General features: G+C 43.8%; 1 protein-coding gene across 1 annotated transcript; it reads right to left on the bottom strand.

Annotated features, from left to right (window-relative positions):
* Positions 1 to 4,174: 4,174 nt before the first annotated feature.
* LOC310837170 (aminopeptidase A-like) lies at positions 4,175 to 23,318 on the bottom strand. Its single transcript, XM_083757323.1, has 10 exons — positions 23,246 to 23,318; positions 20,752 to 20,891; positions 20,366 to 20,421; positions 17,211 to 17,361; positions 13,770 to 13,843; positions 12,990 to 13,094; positions 12,702 to 12,872; positions 11,854 to 11,994; positions 9,737 to 9,818; positions 4,175 to 7,279 (listed from the first exon to the last, which is right to left on the bottom strand). The coding sequence occupies exons 2-10, from the start codon at positions 20,767 to 20,769 to the stop codon at positions 7,142 to 7,144; spliced, it is 936 nt and encodes a 311-aa protein (XP_083613449.1). The 5' UTR covers positions 20,770 to 20,891; positions 23,246 to 23,318; the 3' UTR covers positions 4,175 to 7,141.
* Between the last annotated feature and the right edge of the window lie 6 nt (positions 23,319 to 23,324).

Here is a 23,324-nt window from a genome sequence, read left to right as displayed (position 1 = left end):
TTCAGGAAGTGTTTTAGCTATTACTGACTCAAGATCTGGGTGAGGTTATCCAATTGAAAATATAGAAGGGATAATTTCCTGTGCTTCTTGTTTGCATACCTATGAAGATGCATATGTTGGCATTCATAGAAGATTACTTGTATTACACACTCAATAGTTTGAATGCATGGATGTGGGTGCATTGTCCATATACATGTTTTCATGTTTCATGCTTTGAATTTCATGTGCATTTGGGGGGAAGTGGGAGACAACGCTGAATGAAGTGTCATATATTATGTTTATTGTTTAGCCAGTGTGATGTGGTATTGGACTAGGATCTGTGATAAAGGTAAAGGTAAAGGGCCCCCTGACCATTAGGTCCAGTCGTGACCGACTCTGGGGTTGCGGAGCTCATCTCACTTTATTGGCTGAGGGAGCGGCGTACAGCTTCCAGGTCATGTGACCAGCATGACTAAGCCGCTTCTGCAAACCAGAGCAGTGCACGGAAACACCGTTTACCTTCCTGCCGGAGTGGTACCTATTTATCTACTTGCACTTTGACGTGCTTTCAAACTGCTAGGTTGGCAGGAGCAGGGACCGAGCAACAGGAGCTCACCCTGTCGCGGGGATTCGAACCGCCGACCTTCAGATCAGCAAGTCCTAGGCTCTGTGGTTTAACCCACAGTGCCACCCACATCCCTTAGGATCTTTGATATCAGGGTTCAAATCCCCACTTAGTCATGAAGCCCATGAGTGACCTTGGGCCAGTCACTCATTCTCAGCCTAACCTACCTCACAGGGTTGTTGGGAGGACAAAATGAGGAGGAAGAGGAGCCATGTGAACCACCTTGAGCTCCTTGGAGGAAAGATGGGACATAAATGTAATAATATAATATAATATAATATAATATAATATAATATAATTAATATAATATAATATATATGGCTTATTTAATACTAAAATAGTCTCTAAATGGCTTGCAAAAATAACAAATTTTATACAAACACACATATAACCACCACCAGCAGCTCATTCATTTTGGAAACTTTAGAAAACTCTCTGTAAACAATAGCCCAGTCTGTAATCTGGTTTAATCTGGATTAAAACAATTTAGCCTGGACTGACTTTGATGGCTCTCAATTGCCTCTAAGCCCCCATACTTCACCTGAACTGGATTGTAGACCAGACTATTAGCCTTGAAAATGTTGCCTCAAAACAAGCAGCCATTTAGGGTATTGAACAATAAAACCAACATATTACCTCAGTGGTGGCCTTGCTTCTTAAGAGGCAGTCCTCCTTGAATGTTTACAGTAGTCATAAATGCCTAACATTTGAGCAGAGGTTATAAAGTAAATGTTGACACACTCTCAACCCCATTGTTACTTAAAAGGGGTGGTGGTGGAAATCACTATTTGGGAATTTATTTTGATTTCCAAATGAGTTTTTGAAAGGGCAGGGCAACCAAAGCTTAAAATGTCCTTTCAGACAAATTATTTTCTTACGGCAGCATAAGTTGTTGGAAACAAGCACTCATAAGCAAAATGTTAACAGCAGCAGTCTAAGGATGGCAGTCAATGGCTGCATACATACAATATCTCTCCTCCCTAGGAGGTTTTTAAGCAGAGGTTGTGAGTTGAGGACCCCCCCCCCCACCTGCTTAGGGATAAATAAGACACAAGGACACATATATTTTAGGTTAATGGGCTAAAGAAGGCCACAACTTTATTGGTTACAGCATGTGAGTGGTATTGGCTTAGGCATTGGATCAAACAATCTATATATGAATCCACCCTGCTCAGCGGGGAGTCATCCGAAGGTTAACAACCAGTGGGAGGAGCTTGTTGATGCAAATACAACCGGAAGCTTCCCCTGATGTCACCGGGGTTTTTGCCATGGCCCTAGCCACCCGCAGGGCATTGGACAGGATCCATGACTGCCGGATTCCTTTAACGGAATACCCAACAAGGGGAGGGGTAGGTGATGGCCCTCCAACACATGACACATATTCCAATGCCTAACCGCCAATGCGCGAAAAGTTGTGATGATTTGCTACGAGGTAGGCAAGTGGCTGTTGCCAATTTGCCAAATGGATAAAAGTTCCTATCAGGCCCCCCGGGGCAACCAGGGCAACCAACCAAAGTCCATAGCAAGGTTAAAAGCATAAATATGACCTAAAGGGAGGGTGGGCGGGTGATCTGATGACTCCAGGCAGGAGCATGAGGGCACAGTGCTGCTGTGGCCGCTGACGGGCGTGGCGCGGCAGGCGGGAAACTGATGCAGGGGGCTGAATACGCCCCCGTGCCAACGCGGGAACCGGCTCCTGCTCACAACTCCTCCCCTCTGGTAGGAGGAGAGGCTTTAACAGCCATCTGTCATTGATGCTTTAGTCGAGATTCCTGCATTGTGGGATGTTGGACTAGATGACTCTTGGGTCCCTTCCAGCTCTACGATTTCATGATTCTACCTTGAAAGCACGTTTGAACCGCCTTCTTTTCCTCAAGGAATTCTGGGTACTGTAGGTTACTGGGAACCATTGAGGGGTGAGCTACAGTGTCCAGGATTGCTTGTGGGAAAGAATGTGTTCCAAATACACTTTAAAGGTGTAGCATATACATAGTCAAACTTAGAAAGAATGCTATTTACAACTGATTTTTCTAGAGCCTGGGAGTTTTCAGAAGCTTTTGAATGAATGTCATTATATTTTCCTTTACTGTTGCACTCATCCCCTCCCTCTCTCCTGCCTCCTCCCGATACTTCATTGTTTGCTTCAGAAATGTCTTCTGAGTTTTGACTCACAAGAGCTTTGGCTAAGCACTGAGCTAATATTGACTAATATTTCAAAATAAATTGCTCCTTCTAGTGAGGTCACAACAGAACCAATGCCTGTTAGGTGTGACGGTACCACTCACTTCTGCGTTGTTTTTATGAACCTACAATTCCCCCCTGCACGAATTATATCCAGAGCTCTCTTGTGGGGTTAAGATTTCCATTGGTGTCTAATAGAACATTATCTGCTTCTACTTAAACTTATATCCTGCAGCTGAGATGCAAAGAATCGTGCCTCAAGCTCTTTTGAGTCAATGGGCTTTAGGTGAGAATCCCATACTTAGTTGAAAGTAAGCAGTCCTCATTTAATTGAGCAGGACTTACTTGTGAGTAAGCATCCCAAGGATAGTGCTGATGGACTTCCCCAAATAGAATCCTGTATGCCTCATGAGATACTGCTTTGGAAATTGAGGGGAAGGAGATATTGAAAGCAGTGGTGTAGCATGGGTTGCCAGTGCCCAGGGCCACATGGAGGGTGATGGTGGGTGGGTGGGAGGGAAACGGATGGAGTACAAATGTGCTTTCAACTGCCTAACAGCATCTGGGTCACCCAGGAGATCACAGCCACAGAGCTAAGAAAAAAAGAGTCATTCGTTGTCTGGAGAGGTCACTTTCTGGTTCATATGGAGAAGCCGTTTTCAACGGAGCCCAGGCACGGAAGCACACAGCTGTATTAAGGCAGCACCGGGTGTTGAAATGTTGTGTCCCTAACAATTTTGCACCCGGGGCAACCACCCCTGTGTCTTCCCCCCCCCACTATGCCACTGATTCAAAGCAGTTTTTGTATCTAGTATGGGGGCCACAGCAGCCAAGGTTTAGACACAGCGGCTATGCTATTTATTACTGTCTGTAGAGGGGGGGGGGGAGGATCTAGCTACTTACAAGCACTTGTGCTAAGACTGATTAAACAGAGGTAACAAATCTATAGCCATCTAGAACAACTTTGCTCTTGCTGCAAAACCTTTGAAATAATGCAGGGAGCAATGCAAAATCTTAAGGTCACCATGGCAGTCTGCCTTTGAAGTATGTAGGCTTGTTGCAGCCAGTGCTGTACAAGTTGCAGATGGCACTTGTTTTCTACTGTTGGAATCTGGAAGGTGCTATGAAATGATTTTGATGTAAGGCCTATTTCCTGTGACTTTATGGGGATGCAGCCATTGTGCCGTTACCTTTGTGATTTGATTGGGCAGGATTGTCTAACCCTTTTTAGTGCTGCATTCACCCAGGAGCCAAAGTGTAAAAGTGCAGACGCCTTAATAGTAGTAGTAGTAGTAGTATTTTTAATTTTAAAAAAAATTATGCGTGCATTTGTGTTTTGGAATCACAAAAGCCCTTTGGCATCATGGAATCACAGCAGAAGGTCAGAACTTTAAAACAAGTGAACAAACACAGGATTCTTTATTGTCATCAATATCTATACAGGCATATATTTAACCAAATGGAGACCCGAAATAGATTAGTTTGATTGGGACATTCTGGAATTCTGGCTAGGATGAAAAAAATGGATCCACGATAAAACACTGCTGTGCTATGTATCACATTATTTGACTCTGATTAGTGGCTTGTAGAAAAACGGACAACAAATGGCCACGACAGTTCCTGGTGCATAAATAATTATTGAACGTTTATCTGTAATGACTTATCTTTGCCACTAGGGGCTGCTCTTCCTACATCATGATGAAAACTGACTAGACATTTTGCATTCTTCACCCATGTTAGTTAATTCCTGCCTTTGTTTACTAATTTGATTTGTACTCCTCCTCATTATGGTGTTTTTTTTCCCTTCTAGCAAATTTGTGTACACAACATTGGCTTTGGACATTTAGAACCACGAGAGAGTTGCTTATAAGAATTAGACAAATTCTTTTTTCAAGGACCAGCACGATACAGTGGATGGACTGTGTAGTTCGGCTGTGAGTGACCCCTAAGCATAGCTGTCAACTTTCAGATTTGAATATAAGGGATCAGCAGCCTCGAAAATAAGGGATCAGCAGCTTCACCTGTCCTGGGGACAGTCTACGGGATATCTAACAATCCGGGATAGCAGCGGGAAGCAGTGGGAAACGGCGCTGGAATAAGGGAATTTCCCACAAAAAAAGGGGAAGGTTGACAGCTATGCCCCTAAGGTGCTTCCAAACTAGCTGCTTTTGATACTGGCATTATTTTCTGGCTTGAGTTCTCCAGAAAATGCATAAGGTTTTGCAGCCAAAGTGTTACATTTTCCTTGTTAACATATTCTCTCTCTCTCTCTCTCTCTCTCTGTGTGTGTGTGTGTGTGTGTCTGTGTGCTTTCTTAAGAACCCAGAATGCTAAGGAGTTTATGGGTAATAGGCAGGCACACACAAGAGCCAGTACCATCAAGCATGAATTAGTTTAAGCATCCCAAGTTGGGAACTTGGTGAGGGCACAACTGCCACACTGTAGTGAGCCCCCTGCTGCCTTCCCCTCCCGGTGGGCCTGGGATAGCTCAGTTGGTAGAGCACAGGACTCTTAATCTCAGGCTCGTGGGTTTGAGCCCCACGTTGGGCAAAAGATTCCTGCATTGCAGGGGGTTGGACTAGATGACCCTCATGGTCCCTTCCAACTCTATAATTCTATGACTCTCAGTAAGTGGCAGCAATGTGCAGTATTGGGACGCCAGGTGAGCAGCACCCCACTACCTGAGTTTCCCTGCTGGTCACTACTGTTGCCAGCAGCATGGCCAAGCATCTGGGGTGATGGGAGATGCAGGTAAAGAACATCTGGAGGGCACAATGTTGGCTTGCCCTGACTTAATACATAGCAGGCAGTCTCTTTTTCCTTCATTACTTAATTGGGTGGGGAAGCCTAATTTTCGCTGTGAAGGCAGCATACAGGAAAGGAAGGTTTTCCGTTCCTGTGCTGGACTGGAAATTTCAGAAATGTTTTCACTATCCTGGTGCCCTCCAGATGTTTGTTTGGTTGTTTGTTTAACAGGTAAATTATAAAATATGCCCTTAAAATTACTGATGCAACCAGATATTGAAAAAACAACAACCAGCCTAACATTAAAAAAAAAAATTAAATGAGCAGTTTTTCAAAGATATACATTAGAAAATAAAATTACATGTTAAAATACATGCCAAATTTACAGTTCTGAATAGGCTCACTTGAGCAAACAAAAGAAAGTTTTTAGCAGGCACTGAAAGCAGTGTGGTGAAAATGTTTGCCTAAGATCAACAGGCAGGGAGTTCTAATGCATAGGAGCCACGACACTAAAGGATCAACTCCTTGCAGGTGCAGAATGAACAATATGCGACACTTGCTCTCTCTGGACATGGCTGTGTGTGTGGGATTGGAACCACCATAACATAGCGCTCATGCTGGGTGGGGCTGGTGGAAGTTCAAAACACCTGGAGGGCACAAGGTCAGTTAAGGCTGCCTTTGGGGTGAAATTGCTTTTGGTACCTAAGTCTTGTGGGGAGGGGCGATCTCCATTCTAATCTTAGTAGGTTTGTGCATTAAGGGAGAAGCTACCCCTTGCCACACACTGCCTTTAGAGGGCTCTCCCACACCTGTAACTAGTTAAGGGAAAACAAGATACATAGCTGTCTGCTACATAATTGGACTGCATGTTACATTCGGGCCTGAAATCCTTGAATGTGAGACCTTCTGTATACAGATCAGGTACCCTCCCAGGGAGCTATGGCTTCGCCAGGGTCACTTGGGCAACACGCAGATATCACAGTCTGCTTTGCAGTGTCATTTCACTGCCCTGCTATCGTTACAAAATGCTGCAAATGATTGTAAATAATAGGCTACCTGTATATACAGTGGAGGATAATGTGTTTGAGGATGGTTTTACAAAGCATGAACGTCCTCTGAGGGAGAGAAAGTTTCTCATCTAATTTTCCTCAGGAGAGCCAGAGGCAAAAATTCTAGATTTGGAATGGATCGCTGTTGAGGTACGTTTGGAAGGGTGGCCTGAGTACATGGAATAATGTGGGTTTGGGATAAACAAAGGACTCGTTTTCAAAGGAGTGTGCGTCTATGTGTGGTAAGTACACACACCAGTGATCCTCACAGAGAAGACTAGGGTAATCTAATGAGCCATGTGAGCATGATAATTTTTCACTCTATAAGTAGCCCCACTAGGAGAATAAATGTATTAATGGACATTCGATGTTTTGAGGAGCTAGGATTGCCGTGTGGCATATTTGAACATACATTTCAATAAATTACTCTATCCCCGTGTTGTTTCCTTCTGACAGAACTGGCAGCTTTATCAGGGTCTGAAAGCAGGATTTCTACAAATCCTCATTTTGCTGTACTCTGAAAGTCCTAAAGATTAGTTTAGGGTACAAAAGATGATCAAGGCTAATTCGGAAACCAGGCTGCGATCTCTTCTCGGTATCGCTTTAACCATTCAATGTTGCTCTTCACCGTTTCAATACTCTGAGTCCTGGAAGATGCTCCAGCTCCAGCATTAGGATATTTCTCAAAGAAGTTTTCCATCTTAAGAAAACAACAACAACCATGTGCATTCATTTGCATGATAAAACTGGTTTGCTAGAAGATGAATAATTGTCTAACTTATCTCGGGTCTGCATATCAGATACATGTGAATATACAGCTGCCCGGTGCAATTTGAAACTGGGCTTTGCAACCATTGGCTTGGGTGATATGCATCTGAGCCACAGAATGAATGACAGAAGGACATGGCTACACCTGCAGTGTGGATCAGAGCTGTGGATCAGATCAGATCATTTTATCATGTTGTAACCCTCTTCCTGCCGCTGTATCTGGGGACAAATGATGCATTCCAAGGTGTTCAGTGACTGATTTGGAACTTCCTACTACAGTGGACGCCAGGGACGCAGGTGGCGCTGTGGGTTAAAGCCTCAGCGCCTAGGACTTGCCGATCGAAAGGTCGCGGTTCGAATCCCTGCAGCGGGGTGCGCTCCCGTTGCTCGGTCCCAGCGCCTGCCAACCTAGCAGTTTGAAAGCACCTCCGGGTGCAAGTAGATAAATAGGGACCGCTTACCAGCGGGAAGGTAAACGGCATTTCCGTGTGCAGCTCTGGCTCGCCAGAGCAGTGATGTCACGCTGGCCACGTGACCCGGAAGTGTCTCTGGACAGCGCTGGCCCCTGGCCTCTTAAGTGAGATGGGCGCACAACCCCAGAGTCTGTCAAGACTGGCCCGTACGGGCAGGGGTACCTTTACCTTTTACCTTTACTACAGTGGACGCTTGGGTTGCCAACATGATCTGTGTGGGAGGCACATTCGCAACCCGCAGCGCCGCACCTGAACACGCACGGGTTGCGATTCGGCGCTTCTGCACATGTGCAAAGCGTGATTTAGTGCTTCTGCGCATGTGTGAGCAGCGAAACCCAGAAGTAACCCGTTCCGGTACTTCCGGGTTTCGGCACATCCGTAACCCAAAAACGCGCAACCTGGCGCATCTGTAACCCGAGGTATGACTGTAATTTCTTTCTTGAAACAAACAAGCAAACACACACTGATATGGGAGTCTCCAGTTGAGACAGGAGCTGCAGCATGAAGCAGAGGGGTGGGGGAGGGGACTGTTATAACCTTTTCTTCCAATGCAACAGCCACAATCTAAATTGATCCTTCCCCAAATATGCTAATAACAGCTTCAGGAGGGAATATAAATGGAAGAATTGGCACAAGGGCAAAGGATTAGATCTGCTACTCCTGCCTTGGCCCTGATCCAAACCAGCTGATTTTAAAGAATGGCACTCCTGGCCTAAATGAGCTGACCTGTTCAGGGGCATCATGCTAAACCATGGCTTGGTGCTACATGAATGAGCCTGCTCAGGCTTATGTGCTTCCCCTTCCCTCTCCTCTTGCAGCTTGTCCATGAGGAGAAACATTTGCTTCCTGTTTAAAACTAGCCGAAGTTCATAATTAAATCTGAACTGGTAGAAACTCTGGTTAGTTTAAACTCCGATTTTGTTTTAGAAAGCCAGAGTGAAGCTGTGGTTTATGGGTCATGGCTTGTTAGCAAACCATAGTTCAAACTCGCCAGAGTTCCCTGCTGCTTGAGCATAACCATGAGCTCCAGTTTGTTTATACAAGAAGGAGATGCTTTCAGCCTTCCTCTCATGGTTGTGCCACAGGCAGAGAGTGTATGCATGTCACTTCTGTTCATGCATGTGGCATTAAACTATGCTTTAGTGTATCAGTGAAAAGAGAGCTAGTATAGACTGTTGTTCTGCTGGTCTATGTAATCAAGAGTAAAGAGAAAGTGCAGAGTTATGCCCTAATTCAAGGATAGCCACTGTAATGCTATCTAGATGGGACTATAGCTCTCATCATCTCAGACTATTGGCTATGCCGAATGATGCTGATGGGGCCCCAAAACATCCAGAGGCTACCATGTTGGTTGTTCTTGCAACCAGAGATTTTCTGTGTGAATGCTGTGTTTGGTTTTTTTTTGGAAGCAGCTCTTATCTTTCTGGCCTAGACGGCAGACGGATCTTTTTGAAACTACCAAATCAGTGAGGCTCCAGATGTAATCCTACCAATTTAGTATATATGTGGCTCAAGAATGACCCCATTAATGTGGATGGTCTAAAGATTTTCCAAAGTCTTATTACTTGTCAGAAATGTTCAAATGAATTGGTTTCACTAAACAGAGGTTAGCTATTGTGTTCCTCATGTCTGTGAAAGGCACTTTAGTTTTGCCCAGGCAGCCTTTAAGTGATTTATGATTGCAATATAGATCTATCACAATATACACAGACATCCTGAAACATTATAGCATTCTGGTTTAACACTGAGGTAGCCAATGTGATGCCTGCCAGATATTGTTGGACTCCCAACAGCCCCATCCAGTGTAACCAATGGTCCAGGATGATGGACATTGTAATCCAATGACCGTTGGGAAGGTTCCACATTGACTATCCTCATTTTAGCTGGAAAGCTGGAAGGTCAGACTGCTCCCTTACCTGCCAAAGCTGGAGGTCTGTGTTGAAGGTTTCTGTTATTCTTGACACTAGGCGACCAAGGTTTCTGTCATTGAGAGTGTATCTGAAAAGATAACAGAAGCCTGTTATAGATGCATCTAGATAAAGCTGGCACAAGGTCCTGGTGACCCTCTGAATGTTGTTGTTTTACACCTCTTATCCCCCTCGATCATTGTCCTTGTTGGTTGGGAGCTGGGATGCAACAATATATGGAAGGCCACAGGTTTTGAATTTCTGGCACAAAGTATATCAGCTTTAATTTTTAAAGCTGCATGGAACAGTGCATGGAAAGGGAACAATAAATAATATCAGTGCTCTGCTTTCTGGAATATTTCATTTCCAGCTGTTATTCCCATTTTCATCCAGCCCTTTCCCAAAGAGTAAAGATAGGCATACAAGGAAGTTATCCTATTGTTTCTTCACAAAAACCCACCTAATGTCTTTAGAGTGGTAGATCTTAAAAGTGTCATTATAAACCACATCTCTTGCTTAATAATAATAATAATGGCAGGTGTGTGCTGAGAGGTGGGGAGGTAAATTTTGTTAGGATCACAACACATTGTCTTGTGGAACTCTTAACAGCTAAGGTTGCAATCTTAGGTACACATATATGGTCCCATTGGATACAGTAGGGCTTATTTCTGAGTAGCCAGGCATGGCATTGCACTGTAAGAGATTGTGGCATACATGTTTCTGGAGCCCCTTTTGTGGTGTTCAAAGTATTGTTCTCTCTTGGCAGATATATTTCTTGAATTCAAGACAGAGAGCAAAGGCTCCCGAGATTATGGAAGTTTTGTGCATCTTCTCACATTTGTGACCTAGGACAATTTTCACTTGGATATTAGAAGTTATTGGTAAGGCTCTGTACCTTTTATGAAACCAAGTCAGTTTAGGCATTTTAGAAAGATTTGCCCTACAAAACCATTCAGCACCAGTCGGTTTGGCACCAGCACATAGCATCCTTGGGCTTCACCACTACTAATGCCTGCCCTGGCAAGCAGCCATTTAAATTTCCCATAATGCCCTTATTGTAGTGTTGCTCCTGCCCATTAGATGAAAGTTCATGGAGGGTGAGGTGATCAGTGGCTGCTAGGCACAGTGGCTGTGTTTTACCTCCACAGTTATTACATTTATATACCAACTTTTCCCCAAGGAGATCAAGGTTGGTTTGCTGGAATTCAGCAACTTCTGAAGAGCACGGTGTTGGCTATTTATGCTATTTCAGTATGATATTTTGCAGTTCAGATGTGGAACTGGATGTTGTTGAACTACAACTCCTATCACCCTTGGCCACTGCCCATGTGGGCTGAGGCTGATGGGAGTTGGAGTCCAACAGCATCTGGAAGACTACCGGTTCTCCAACCCTACTGCAAAACATGTTCTACAGCTTCCATAGCAGAAGCATCAGTGATTCAGGAATCTGGAGGCAGTGTGAGGAATAGGAATGGAAAGCTATTCTGTTTGTACCCCTAGGATCTGGGTCTCCATTGACCAGTTTGTTCCATCTGCTGTTCCAGTATGGCCTTTATTGGGCCCTAGACTCTGATGCATATGCTCAGAGGCTCCCTTAATTCGATTTGGCAGATTTAGGGAAGAGCAACTGGTTTGGTTGCAATGGGCATGGAGCTTTGGGGGCACCACAGGGGATGCCACAACTATGATTTAGAACGGAGTGTGAGAGATGGGGAGGATGTGGCAGATTTTCGCATTGCACAGGGTGCTGCTGAAATTTGAGACCCCAAGGTCTGCCACTGGCAGCTTCATCCCAACATGGGTTTTGCTCTTTAGGCATGCCGTGTCTGTGACATTGCAGATTCTGGGGCATGGCTCTTGGATCAGGCAACAAAAATGTCTTGGGAAGGTCCTGCATAAACACCATTCTTAGATTTATTGTGCAAATATCATTATTGTTAGGGTGTGTTTGATTTCACAAGAAGGGAGAGCAAAGCAGCACTTTTCTAGCTTCAGTGGCAAGTGGAGATGGTAAAATGGAAGCCATTGCACATATATGTTTCCCCCACTCCCAGTGCAAAATAACAACAACCCCCTCAACCATACTAAAAGAGAGAGTAAACTGCACTGAGAGGCTATGCACTTACCTGCTAACCAAATATTCCCAGTTGAGACGTACCCAGTCCCAAGCCATTGTTTTGCCATAGCTGTTATAGGAGATGTATCTCAAGACAGTGAACACGTCTTGACTTTTAATGAGATTTGGATCCGTGAGGTTCTTTAAAAATCTAGGAGCAATCAGATATGAAGCAATTACACATGATGATTAGTATCTCATTAGAGCTGCATGGGAAATGAGCTGTAAACTGCGCCGTGAGATATGCTTCCGCCAAGATGAATTCGTAAGAAAAACACAAGTTCTTTTTTAAAGAAGACGAGGAAGAAGTGGAGCCTGTTCCCACGGTTTGTGTTTACAAAGCCAGAATGCCCAATAAACGATCTGGAGCAGAGGAACGGGCATGGTGAATGGCAGGCAGTGGACTAAATAGACTTTGATGTTGCACAAAGTCTGTGGCCACATTCATGCCATACATTGAAAACACTATGATACACTTTAAATGGTCATGGCTCCCCCTCCTGAAATCTGGGCAGTTTTTTTAAGGGTGCTGAGAGTTGTTAGGAAGGCCTATTCCACTCAAAAGACCTACAATCACCAGAATTCTTTGTAAAGAGGGATTGATTGTTAAACCACTCAGAGATTTGTAGCTCAGAGGGGAATAGGGACCTCCTAACAACTCTCAATTTTTATTTGCCCAGGTCTTTTAGTTTTGTTATGATGTTTATGCTGGGCTTAAAAAAAAAAGCTGCTTGATTCAATTTACTACTTAAAAAATTATATCATATGTTTTTATATTTTATGTTGCTCCAGGAGCTAACACTGAAGAGCACCAAATAAAAGCTTTTATATGGGAAACAAGTAAGATCCCAAACAAACCTGTCCAACAGGGTGACGTTTTTCACTGACGCCAGGCCATATAGCAGCTTCTCCTTTTCTTGAGCTAATGTTGTATTTTGGTACTTCTGAAACATATAATTCCAGGCGTCCTCATTGCCAGAGTTCTGCATCCCATAGCGATAGACCAAGAGGCGGAGGTTTACATCTGGGCTAACATTTAAGAAAACAATACTATTAGGGGAGGTGGAACAGCTTTCAGCTTACTCTGCATGTGAGTGTCATGTACTTCTTTGAATGAAGTTCATACATAGATAGAGAGATATCCACCTTGTTGTTCCTTGTTGCCACTCATTAAATAGGTTAGATGCATTGTTCAAAGTCTCTTGGTCACCCATGCTGCATGCAAACTCTAAAACTGTCACACGGAGGAGACTGGGGAGTAAAGGAGAAATAAAGTCTGCTTTATTCGTTTTGAATATGATATATTAAGTAATGTAAAATAGCTGTACAAGTAGATCTGTTCACCCAGTAGGATTTGGAGCTTAGGTTGCTCAAACAGCTGCTCTGTATACCACATATATGAAAGTGAAGGGACTTGGAAAAACAGGCATCTGTTGCTAAAGGGGGAAGGGGATATAAAAAACTCTCAATCGGCATGCCAAAGCTTTCATGTGTACTTAAAATACCTATTTGTATCCTAGCTTTTTTGCCTATATATGCATTCTATACCCTGATTACACTATACAAGGTGAAATTCCGAGAATTCTACATACCCTTTTGGGAACATACAAGTAGCCTCCTGAAAAGGAGCATTAGAAAGTTAGAAGATCTTAGCATTTGTTAAAGAGTTTTAGTATTAAAGAGATGATCATTTGCTTAGCACTGACTGTCTGTGTAATGCAAATGAGTTTGACTGCTTCCAATTGCGTAGTCAGAATGTTCACATCCCATTACTATGCACAGGGCTCCCAAAATTTATCTGCAACTTCTGTTCTTCAAACAGAGAAGGGACCAATGAACTTGAGAGAAATGGGAGACATAAGGCACACTTGAAATACAGAAATACAAAGGAATTCTCAAAGAACAAGCCTGAAACAAATGATTTACCTTTTGATGTGGACTCCATCGTTACCCCATCCCAGCTGATTTGCGATGGGTCTAACCAGCTCACGAAAATATGCCTGGAAAACAGACATAGCAGCAATGACCACTGGACGCTTTGGGCAACAACATTTTCATGGATTCACTACTATTTATTTTAAACATTTGAAGAACAAAGGAGCATAATAATAATAATAATAATAATAATAATTTATACCCCGCCCATCTGGCTGAGTTTCCCCAGCCACTCTGGGCGGCTTTCAATCAAGTGTTAAAAACAATACAGCATTAAATATTAAAAACTTCCCTGAACAGGGCTGCCTTCAGATGTCTTTTAAAGATAAGATAGCTGCTTATTTCCTTCACATATGAAGGGATGGTGTTCCACAGGGCGGGTGCCACTACCAAGAAGGCCCTTTGTCTTGTTCCCTGTAACCTCACTTCTCGCAATGAGGGAACCACCAGAAGGCCCTCGGTGCTGGATCTCAGTCCGGGCTGAACGATGGGGGTGGAGACGCTCCTTCAGGTATACAGGACCGAGGCCGTTTAGGGCTTTAAAGGTCAGCACCAACACTTTGAATTATGCTCGGAAACGTACTGGAAGCCAATGCAGATCTCTCAGGACTGGTGTTATGTGGTCCCGGCGGCCACTCCCAGTCACCAGTCTAGCTGCCGCATTCTGGATTAATTGCAGTTTCCGGGTCACCTTCAAAGGTAGCCCCAGAGCGCATTGCAGTAGTCCAAGCGGGAGATAACTAGAGCATGCACCACTCTGGCAAGACTGTCCACAGGCAGGTAGGGTCTCAGCCTGCGTACCTCAGCCTGGTAGACAACCGCCCTGGACACAGAATTATCCTGCGCCTCCATGGACATGTGACTCCAAAATGACTCCCAGGCTGCGCACCTGGTCCTTCAGGGGCACAGTTACCCCATTCAGGACCAGGGAGTCCCTCACACCCACCCACCCCCTGTTCCCCCAAAACAGTCCTTCAGTCTTGTCAGGATTCAACCTCAATCTGTTAGCCGCCATCCATCCTCCAACCATGAACATGTTCTCACATAAATTGCTTGGGAACAAGCCAGGCACGCCACATAGCATCAGCAAGGCCCTGGTTGTAGTTTGTGGAGCTCTATCCCCAGGTAAACTCACTGAAATGGGTGGGACTGAGTGGGAACAGACTACAATTCTATGATTCAGCATCTTGAATCCCTGGTCTCTCCACTATAATTTGAAAAAACCAAAAGCAATACTTATTACAGAGAGTAATATAATAGTGAAAAGAGAACTGACATAAGGTGTTACTTTTTTGTGGACTAATTGGTGAGCACAACTTAAAGCCTTTGCATTCAATAGATCCTTGTTAGCGGGTGGAATTTCACTCAGATGGGTGTGGGTGAGGCTATAGCACAATGAGCAAGCTATTCCTCATCCCACTGTCATTGTGTCTGGCCAAACAGTCTCCCCACCGCATGCATTCCAGCTTCACCCATTGTTATCACAAAAGTCTGCATTCTGTTGTGTCAACAGAACCTGTTCCAGAGAAGTATTGCCTGTGTTGTCCTATCCTTGAGGATTGCTGGTAAGGATTCTCTCTTACATCACTGCTCATTAAGAAACATTCAAATGATTTGATAGGCTCTGCATTTATCAGAGTGGCCCCATCTGCCAGTTATGACAGATGGACAAATACAGGACCACAGAACTAAATCCCCTTGCACTGGCAGTGCAAAACATTATGCTGGCATGTGCATTTAAGCCAGCGCAAAAGTACTGTGGCGCCAGAGGACTGCTGGGTCAGCGCAACCCCTATGCCAGCAGATCACTGCCAGCACAAGGAGAACAGGGGGGTAGAGATGAGTAGTGGATGGCGTTGTAGGATGGCGGTGCTCAACTGAGCTCCAAAATGCTGAGATGCTGCTGCTTACTGGGAGAGAGATGGAGATAGGCATGGCGGCAGGGTGCTCTGCCTGATGCCATCGGCCATTCCTTCCAGTGTATCAGCACCTGCTAACCTCTCTGCTGGCTTGCCCTTCCCTCTCTACTTCCCACTAAGCAGCAGTATCTCAGCTGTCAGGAGGTCAGGTGAGCACCACAATGTCATCAACTACTGGTAGAAATGGAGAAGTTATAGAAAAGGAGCTTAGCCAGAATCGCATGCTGGCCCAGAGGTCTGTCCTATCTGAAGGCTCCTGTTTCTGTGCTTCTCAACATTTTAGTCTGTTTTTGTTTTGATGTTGGCTTTTGTCAAATCGCTTTTTGCTTTTCATGAATTATGCCACTTTGAGGGTCCTTTTTTGGATGGAAGAGTGGCTTAAACATAAATCAAGACTGCAACAGAAATAAAAATACACAAATAACATTGGGCCCGCAGATGGGAGCACCCTGTTTACAGTTGCTCTTGAAATCCTGCCCAAATAATGTTGCCAATGCACTTTTCCACTGAACCCTGACAACCATAGTTCCTTGAGGATATTGGGATTACTCAGCACTAGCACCAAGCCACAGTTCCAAGAATCTTCTGGTGGAAACCATGATTGTTAAACCTATGTAAATCCACAATTATTTTATAGTGTAAATAGGCCCAATGTATTCCCCAAATCATATATGCTAATGTTGAACTCCAAATGCTGATCTACACAGGCTTGGGAAAAGACCACCAATGTTTTCAGAGGTATAAGGGGGGAAATCACATACCGATGAGGCCTGAGCACACTGAATGTCTGTTGTGGAAAAGAATGGAAAACCAGGGGGATGGGATGTAGATGGGATGTAGAGGACCCCATGGCTGGTTGGCTGACATGGGCCTTTTCTGTGGTAGCTTCCCATTTGTGGAATGCTCTCCCCAGAGAGGCTTGCCTGGCGCCTTCATTGCATCTCTTTAGGCACCAGGCAAAAACATTCCTTTTCTCCCAGGCCTTTAGCTAATTAAACAATCTATGGCCTTTTAAATTTTGTGGGGATTCTTTTTTCTTTCATACTATGTTATGTATTTTTGTGTTTTTATGTTGTAAACTGCCCCATGACCCTCAGATGAAGAGTGATATAGAAAACAGACAAACCAACAAACCAATCTGACCCTTAATAGTTCACATTGCAACATTCTGTTGCAGGTCTAGAAGATTCAGAAATGTATGAATACTTACCAGGGTCAGCCTTGGAAGAACATTAAATCTACAACCTTCAAGGGCAACCTTGACATTTGCTTAATTATACATAGAAAGCAGCTACATATTTTGTTTGTCCTTAAATAATTACAGACATCCTGGGAGGCACATGGAGAAAAGACTTTTCTATTTGCTCCCCTGGCTCCTAAGAACCAAAATGGAGAAGTCCTCCACTTGTAGCTAGGAGGAGAAAATGAAAGCCAGGGTTACAGCCTTCTTTTTTTTTAAAAAAAATGTATTATTATTGTTGGCATATAGTTCTTTATTTCATTAGAACCTTACCTGAAATTTGGGATAGAGTGTATTATCATCTGCAAGCATGTCTCTAAGATAGGATACAGCTACTACGGCTCTTTGCCATGGTATATATTCTTCCTCATTTTTTAGATAACGTGTTAGGTTCAAGGCATAACTGTAATTCAGAAGTCCAGCCCTGAGAAATGAATAAAAAATGAGAAGTTTCAACAATTGCTTTATTGTATAACTGTCTAGATAAGCATTTGATTTAGTACTGCTTATAGTTGCAGCTGTATTCCCCTCCTCCAACAGGTGGCACCAGAGGGGGGCAGTGCCAACCCTCCTATTGCTGAACTCCTTTGATTAACATATATTGTTATTTTTCTTAACATGTGGGACACAACTTGCCCACCTAGAAATATACTTTGCCCCTTCTGGGCCTACTCCCAATACACACACACACACACACACACACACACACACACACACATATATATATTCTGGTGTCATCACTGCCCTTTTCCCCTAAGTATTTACATGCTAACCTTAGCACCATTCTGAACAGAAGTGTTTAGAATCAAGCAAAGGTACTAATTTGCCACAGGCTGTCACAGTCTTTGAGCAACTCATTTGTGCATGGAAAAAGCAGGGTATGCATTTTAAAAGCAATTAATGATAAACAATATGTGAAAGTGACCTGAAAAGCTTGTGAAGTGGGGGTGGGAAAGGCCTTTAAACAAATTCTGAGGATCTCCAAATTCCTGTGCTTTACAGGGTTAAACTGCATAGGGACAAGGATGGATAAATTCTTACTCCCAGTGAAACTCTGCCTATGTCAACTGCAGAGAAAATTTAAGGCATGTATATTTTAGGCAATGTATCAAAATCTTTCAGTCTCCCAAATACCACAAAGAGGAAGTAAGGCAGACTTTAACTGTCTTAATTCCTCATTCATATGGCATTTTCAGCTTGGACATTTTCAGGCACTCATGAGAATTCAGTTTATGTTGACTGGCTTTAAGATTAAATTGAGGCACATCAAAAACAAGCAACAGATCAGCACTGTGTCTGTTGGGGAACTTGTAATAACACAGTGATTGCCCTCAAAGCCTGCTCTGGAGGCATGCCCAGTTCCATGACAGAGCAGACCAGCATATTTTTGGGAGGTGGGAGGAAGAAGAGAAATCTATCCTGCATGTAGTATGGGGGAGGAAGCAGGACTCCTATGCTGCATCTCCCATCCCTCCCTGAATGAGAAAAGTCAGACGTTCCTGCAGCAATAATTCATGGAGGTTTGCATCAATGTAATTTCAGAACGTTTTGTCCTTTAGATGTCACAACAGTAATGCTTGGTGATTAGTTCATCTCCTCCTGCAATAGCGCTAGATGCTTAAAAGGCTCACTTGTGTGCAGGATTTGGAATGCTGTCAACAAGGATGCAAAAAGGAACCAGGAAAGACATCAAGACCTCTGCTGCCTGTGAGATAGATATCCCTGAACAGCATCAATTGTGTTTTGTCCCATACCAAAAATTACTTGTGGAAGGGAGTTGGGATGGCAATAAAAGTCATCAGCACTTTAGTGTGAATTTCTCCTAATAAACATGTGTAATATTGAGTTTTGACTGATGTGCAAGTTGTTTGCAATTTGTTTTATGCACACTTTCCCCTAATACATGCATTTTTGCAAACATTGGTTAGAGAACTATATCGCAAAATTTGGATAAGCGTGAATTCTGAAGGATAGCAGTGTTTTGGTTCACACCTGAGAATCTCTCTCTGGGGAATGCTGTTTCTCTCTCTTTTGGGCTGGGGAGGGACAGCCATCTGAGTAGCTCCAAGCAATTTAGGAACTTTGATTCTGCCCTCCTTTTGTTATTCCAGATCCATGCCTAACGGATTTAGCAACGAGTTTCAAGTTGCCTTTATGTTCTCTTGACTTTCTACAAGATTTCTATGAAGAGTCTCCCCAGTTGTCTGCATTTATCCTTTCTGTACACAGTTACTTAGTTCTACTCTTACAAGAGCTCTTCAGCTTCATTCCATAGCAAACGCAATTGCCTGTACTGGGTCATAACAGACAGAAGGCTTCTCAAACTTTCATCACAGTGGCGTGGAATTTGATCCTGGGGTACTTCTGGATGGAAGCTCCCACCCCACCCGCAAGTGTCAGGAGTATTGATTCAATGTGTCTGATATTCACAAGCAAGATAGGAATTGAGATTATCCCCCTTAGATGGGAATCTAGCAAACCAGGGCAGGTGCTACGATTCAAGAGTCTCGTGCAAACATGTTACTTTGTGCAGTTGTCAGGCTCAGGGCTGCAGCTTTAAATCAGTTATAAGTTAATCTCCCGCCTAGATCCAGTCATACAATAACACCTGAGGAAAAAGGACTTGCCAGAGTTTTAAGAAACCATTATGGCTCTGTGGAAACAATATATCTGCTGCTATTGAAGCTGTGAAGGATCAGTGATCAGTGGTACCTTCCATATGCTGTCAGGCTCCATCTCTCACCAGTGGTCAGTTACGCCTGGCTTTGATTGTGAAATGTAAGAATGCCATGATTCTGGATCTGGGAAGAAAAACCTATGGTGCTACAGATGTTGCCTCTGATCACTAGCCACTTGGCTGAGGCTGCTGGAAGTTGAAGTCCAACATCTGAAGGACCACAGGTTCATTTCTCTTGTCCTAGATGCTACTTTGGGGCTAAGTCACTCCCTTCCTAGAACAGGCAAGCATTCAATCAATCACATGAAAGGGGTCCCTCAGCCATACTGCCTGCTCCCATGCATATCTATTCTGAAGTGAGTTCCACTGAAAAATGGGTTTTGCTCCTAAGGAAGTAAGCCTAGGATTGCAGCCTTAAGTCAGAGAGGACAAAGGTTATCACAACAATATACTGACAAAACACAATTTCTATTTTTTTCTTCAGTTAAACATAATGATGACTAACCAAATTTCAGTGTTGTGTGGTACAAATAATAAGATGACATGTCCAGGGGCGTAGCGTGGGTTGTCAGCACCCGGGGCAAGGCAAGTAATTTGCGCCCCCTAACCCGTGGATTTTAGTAGGGGCAGAGAGCTGCGAGTGCGAGCGCGCCCCCCCAGATGTTGCGCCCGGTGCGTTCGGCCCCCCCTGCACCCCCCACACTATGCCACTGGACATGTCTACTTGAGTTCCTTTGATTATGACACTTACCTGGCCAATGAAAATGCATCCTCCAAAAAGCCAGCGCGATCCGCCAGACTAAATTGCTTATGGGAGAAAAAGGAAATAAGCAGGTGAGTTCTTGGTGGCGAAACCAAAGGATGAAATAAAATCATAGCTGTTCAACACCACACTCTTCTGACCATCCCATCATCCCCTCTCCTCCCCCTGTGTGCTGTTCTGGGTGTTTCCCCAATGCTCCAGAGTGGATTGGGGGAAGTGCAGGGGGCACCCAACAGCACACACCGAGAGGGGAGAAAGCATGATTGCAGCAGTGGAAGCTGTTGTGCTGGTTGCTACTAGGGCACTGCGTTAGTTGAATCTGGCCCTGAGTGATCATTTATACATCCCATAAAGCAACTGTTCAGCAGACTGACCTTGTGGTTGGCCTCCATAATCCTGGCTAAGTCTTCCCAGGCTTGTGTTTCATAGTTGACCCGATAGAACCCAACATGATCCTGGTTCACTTTCAAGAAAGAATTGGGATCAGGATTGTTGGGTCGCGTAATAGTAATTCCTGTGGTGTTTAAAAACAAACAGTGGTGAAGGACTTCTGAACGTGTGACTAGATGACATATCAGCTCTCCAAATTATGTTAGTTTCGAACTGGAACAAGGAAGAACCAAAATTATATGGGATGGCCAAATTAGATGGGTTATTCCAAACATTTTTGCCTTCCTGTACACATTTTTTAAAATGCAGATGTTTATTATTAACGTTGGATGCAACCTTGGCATCATCAGCACCATGCTCTAACCAACTGAGCTATCCAGGTTCAATGTGGTGTGAGCAGTGTTAGACTATGCACCCTCAAAATCTGCTTCACAGGGTCTCGCAACTCTTTGATCCTGATTGAGGATGCTTTAGAGGGAGGAGACAGGAGAATAAAGTTTTATTGTGTGCATCATAGTCCGTTTGTTGAACTTATATACTCCTCCTTTCAGGTGACTCTCACAATGCTTCTTACATATAAATATTAAAACAACAAACATTAATGAAACCTATATAATTGAACAGCCAAGGCTAGCTACGAGTGGTGGTGGTGGAGAGTACTTGAAAACTAGATCTGTTGGCAGGACAAAGATGGAGTTAGAGCCAGTTAAAGGAGGAACATCTTGGCTGGACATTCAAGAGCTGGGTCGTTGGGCATGTTCTGCCTTCTCCCACAGGAGAAAGCAGTCCTCTGATAACCTCTGATAAAGGCCAGGTGTGTGGTGCCAACCTCCTCCCTGACCACTCCTGCTGCCAACATACATTTCAACCAGTCAGTTCCAGTCAATAGTCTGGCTGCCATGTTATGAACCAACTGAAGTTTCCAGGGCAGCTGCACATGCAACACAACATATGGTAGTAATCAAGTCTGGATGTTATCAGCAGAATTAGATATCAGTGGCAAGGCCACTCTCTCCTTAACTTCCCCCAACATTCTTCCTGTTCTAGTACCTCCTGAAGACAACACAAATCCAACAGTTACACACTGTGTTCAGAAGAAATTTGAGCCAATTTAATTAAAATCAGTTTGGAAGGTTCTCTAGCTACGTAACCTTTGCCGTCCCAACTTAGAAAGCATTTCATTATGATAACAGGACTTTTTTTAAAAGAAGAAGAAGAAGAAGAAGAAGAAGAAGAAGAAGAAGAAGAAGAAGAAGAAGAAGAAGAAGAAATGAACTTTCCTGATTTAATGAAATGTAGTTTAATTGGCAATTTTCACATGCAGACAGGACGTTAATTGGAAAAATTAATCCCCCCGTGATAAATGGGGCAATGTTTTGTTTTGTTTTTTTTGTTAACATTTATTATTGGTTTTAGGGGCCGCATGATTCTATTTACTTGGAAGCCAGCTACACTGAGTTAAATAGGGATGTATCTGCAGTGGCGTAGCGTGGGTTGTCAGCACCCGGGGCAAGGCAAGTAATTTGACCCCCTAACCCGTGGATTTTAGTAGGGGCAGAGAGCTGCGAGCGCCCCCCCCCAGATGTTGCGCCTGGTGCGGCTGGCCCCCCTGCACCCCCACGCTACACCACTGTGTATCTGACTACAGAGTAGTCTACAGACTCACTGAGATCACTGGACTTTGGATTTCAGCTATTTACAAATCAGATTTCTCCCCTGTCTTTTGTCATAGACTTGATTGCAACACTCAGTTATCACTCTTCTGTTGTCACATACTCAGCCACCAAGTCAAAAGCACTTCAGTCTTATGACAATGCCCTTATTATGGTGGCATGCAATGCTCCTGTGTGGGTGAACCACTGGCAAATAATGATCTGATTGCTCCATTATAAATCTAGAACACATCTTATGTTCAGTCAGCTTCCTTGCAAGGTTTTTCAAAAGTACCTTCTGTGTTTGGGCCTCATGATGAAACATTCAAACAATTTCTTGGCTGTGGTTTAACCCCACATTTGGTGCTTATCACTTGTCCAGTTAGGGCCAATTTGATGGGATTTGGGCGGAATGATTTTCCTTTGCTGTTTTACCTGCCCATAATCCAACATGTTATTATTAGTATTTCAGAGTACCTATGCCCCACTTTTCTACAAAAGTGCACAAGGCAGCTTACACAAAATTAGCACAATAAGAGAAGCACAACCTAAAAAGGAATCAAACAAGCAAACCCAATGGCAGTTAAGAATAAGCAGCAGATTTAAAAGCAGCACGCCACACAAGAAAAGATTGGGAGATGAGTTCAGCAAATCACTGCACTTTTGTAGGAGGGCAGTAAATGTTGCTGGGTTCTACCCAGGTCACATATTTACTATGCCAGCTTGTGGAGCACAAAAGACTAATGTTTAACATGAAGCTTGATGTTTGCACACTGCTTAATAAACTTTATTGCATAGACAGCTATTGCCTGCTAATGAGGATTACCTGCTAAATTTGATTTATTGTAGAATATTGTATCAGTGTCAGCTCCCTCATACCATTTCACTGGGATATTCCACCTATA

Source organism: Podarcis gaigeae (genome assembly GCF_964106915.1).
Source record: "Podarcis gaigeae genome assembly, contig: HAP1_SCAFFOLD_175, whole genome shotgun sequence".
Taxonomy (NCBI): domain Eukaryota; kingdom Metazoa; phylum Chordata; class Lepidosauria; order Squamata; family Lacertidae; genus Podarcis; species Podarcis gaigeae.
This window is presented reverse-complemented; position numbering and strand designations above follow the sequence as displayed.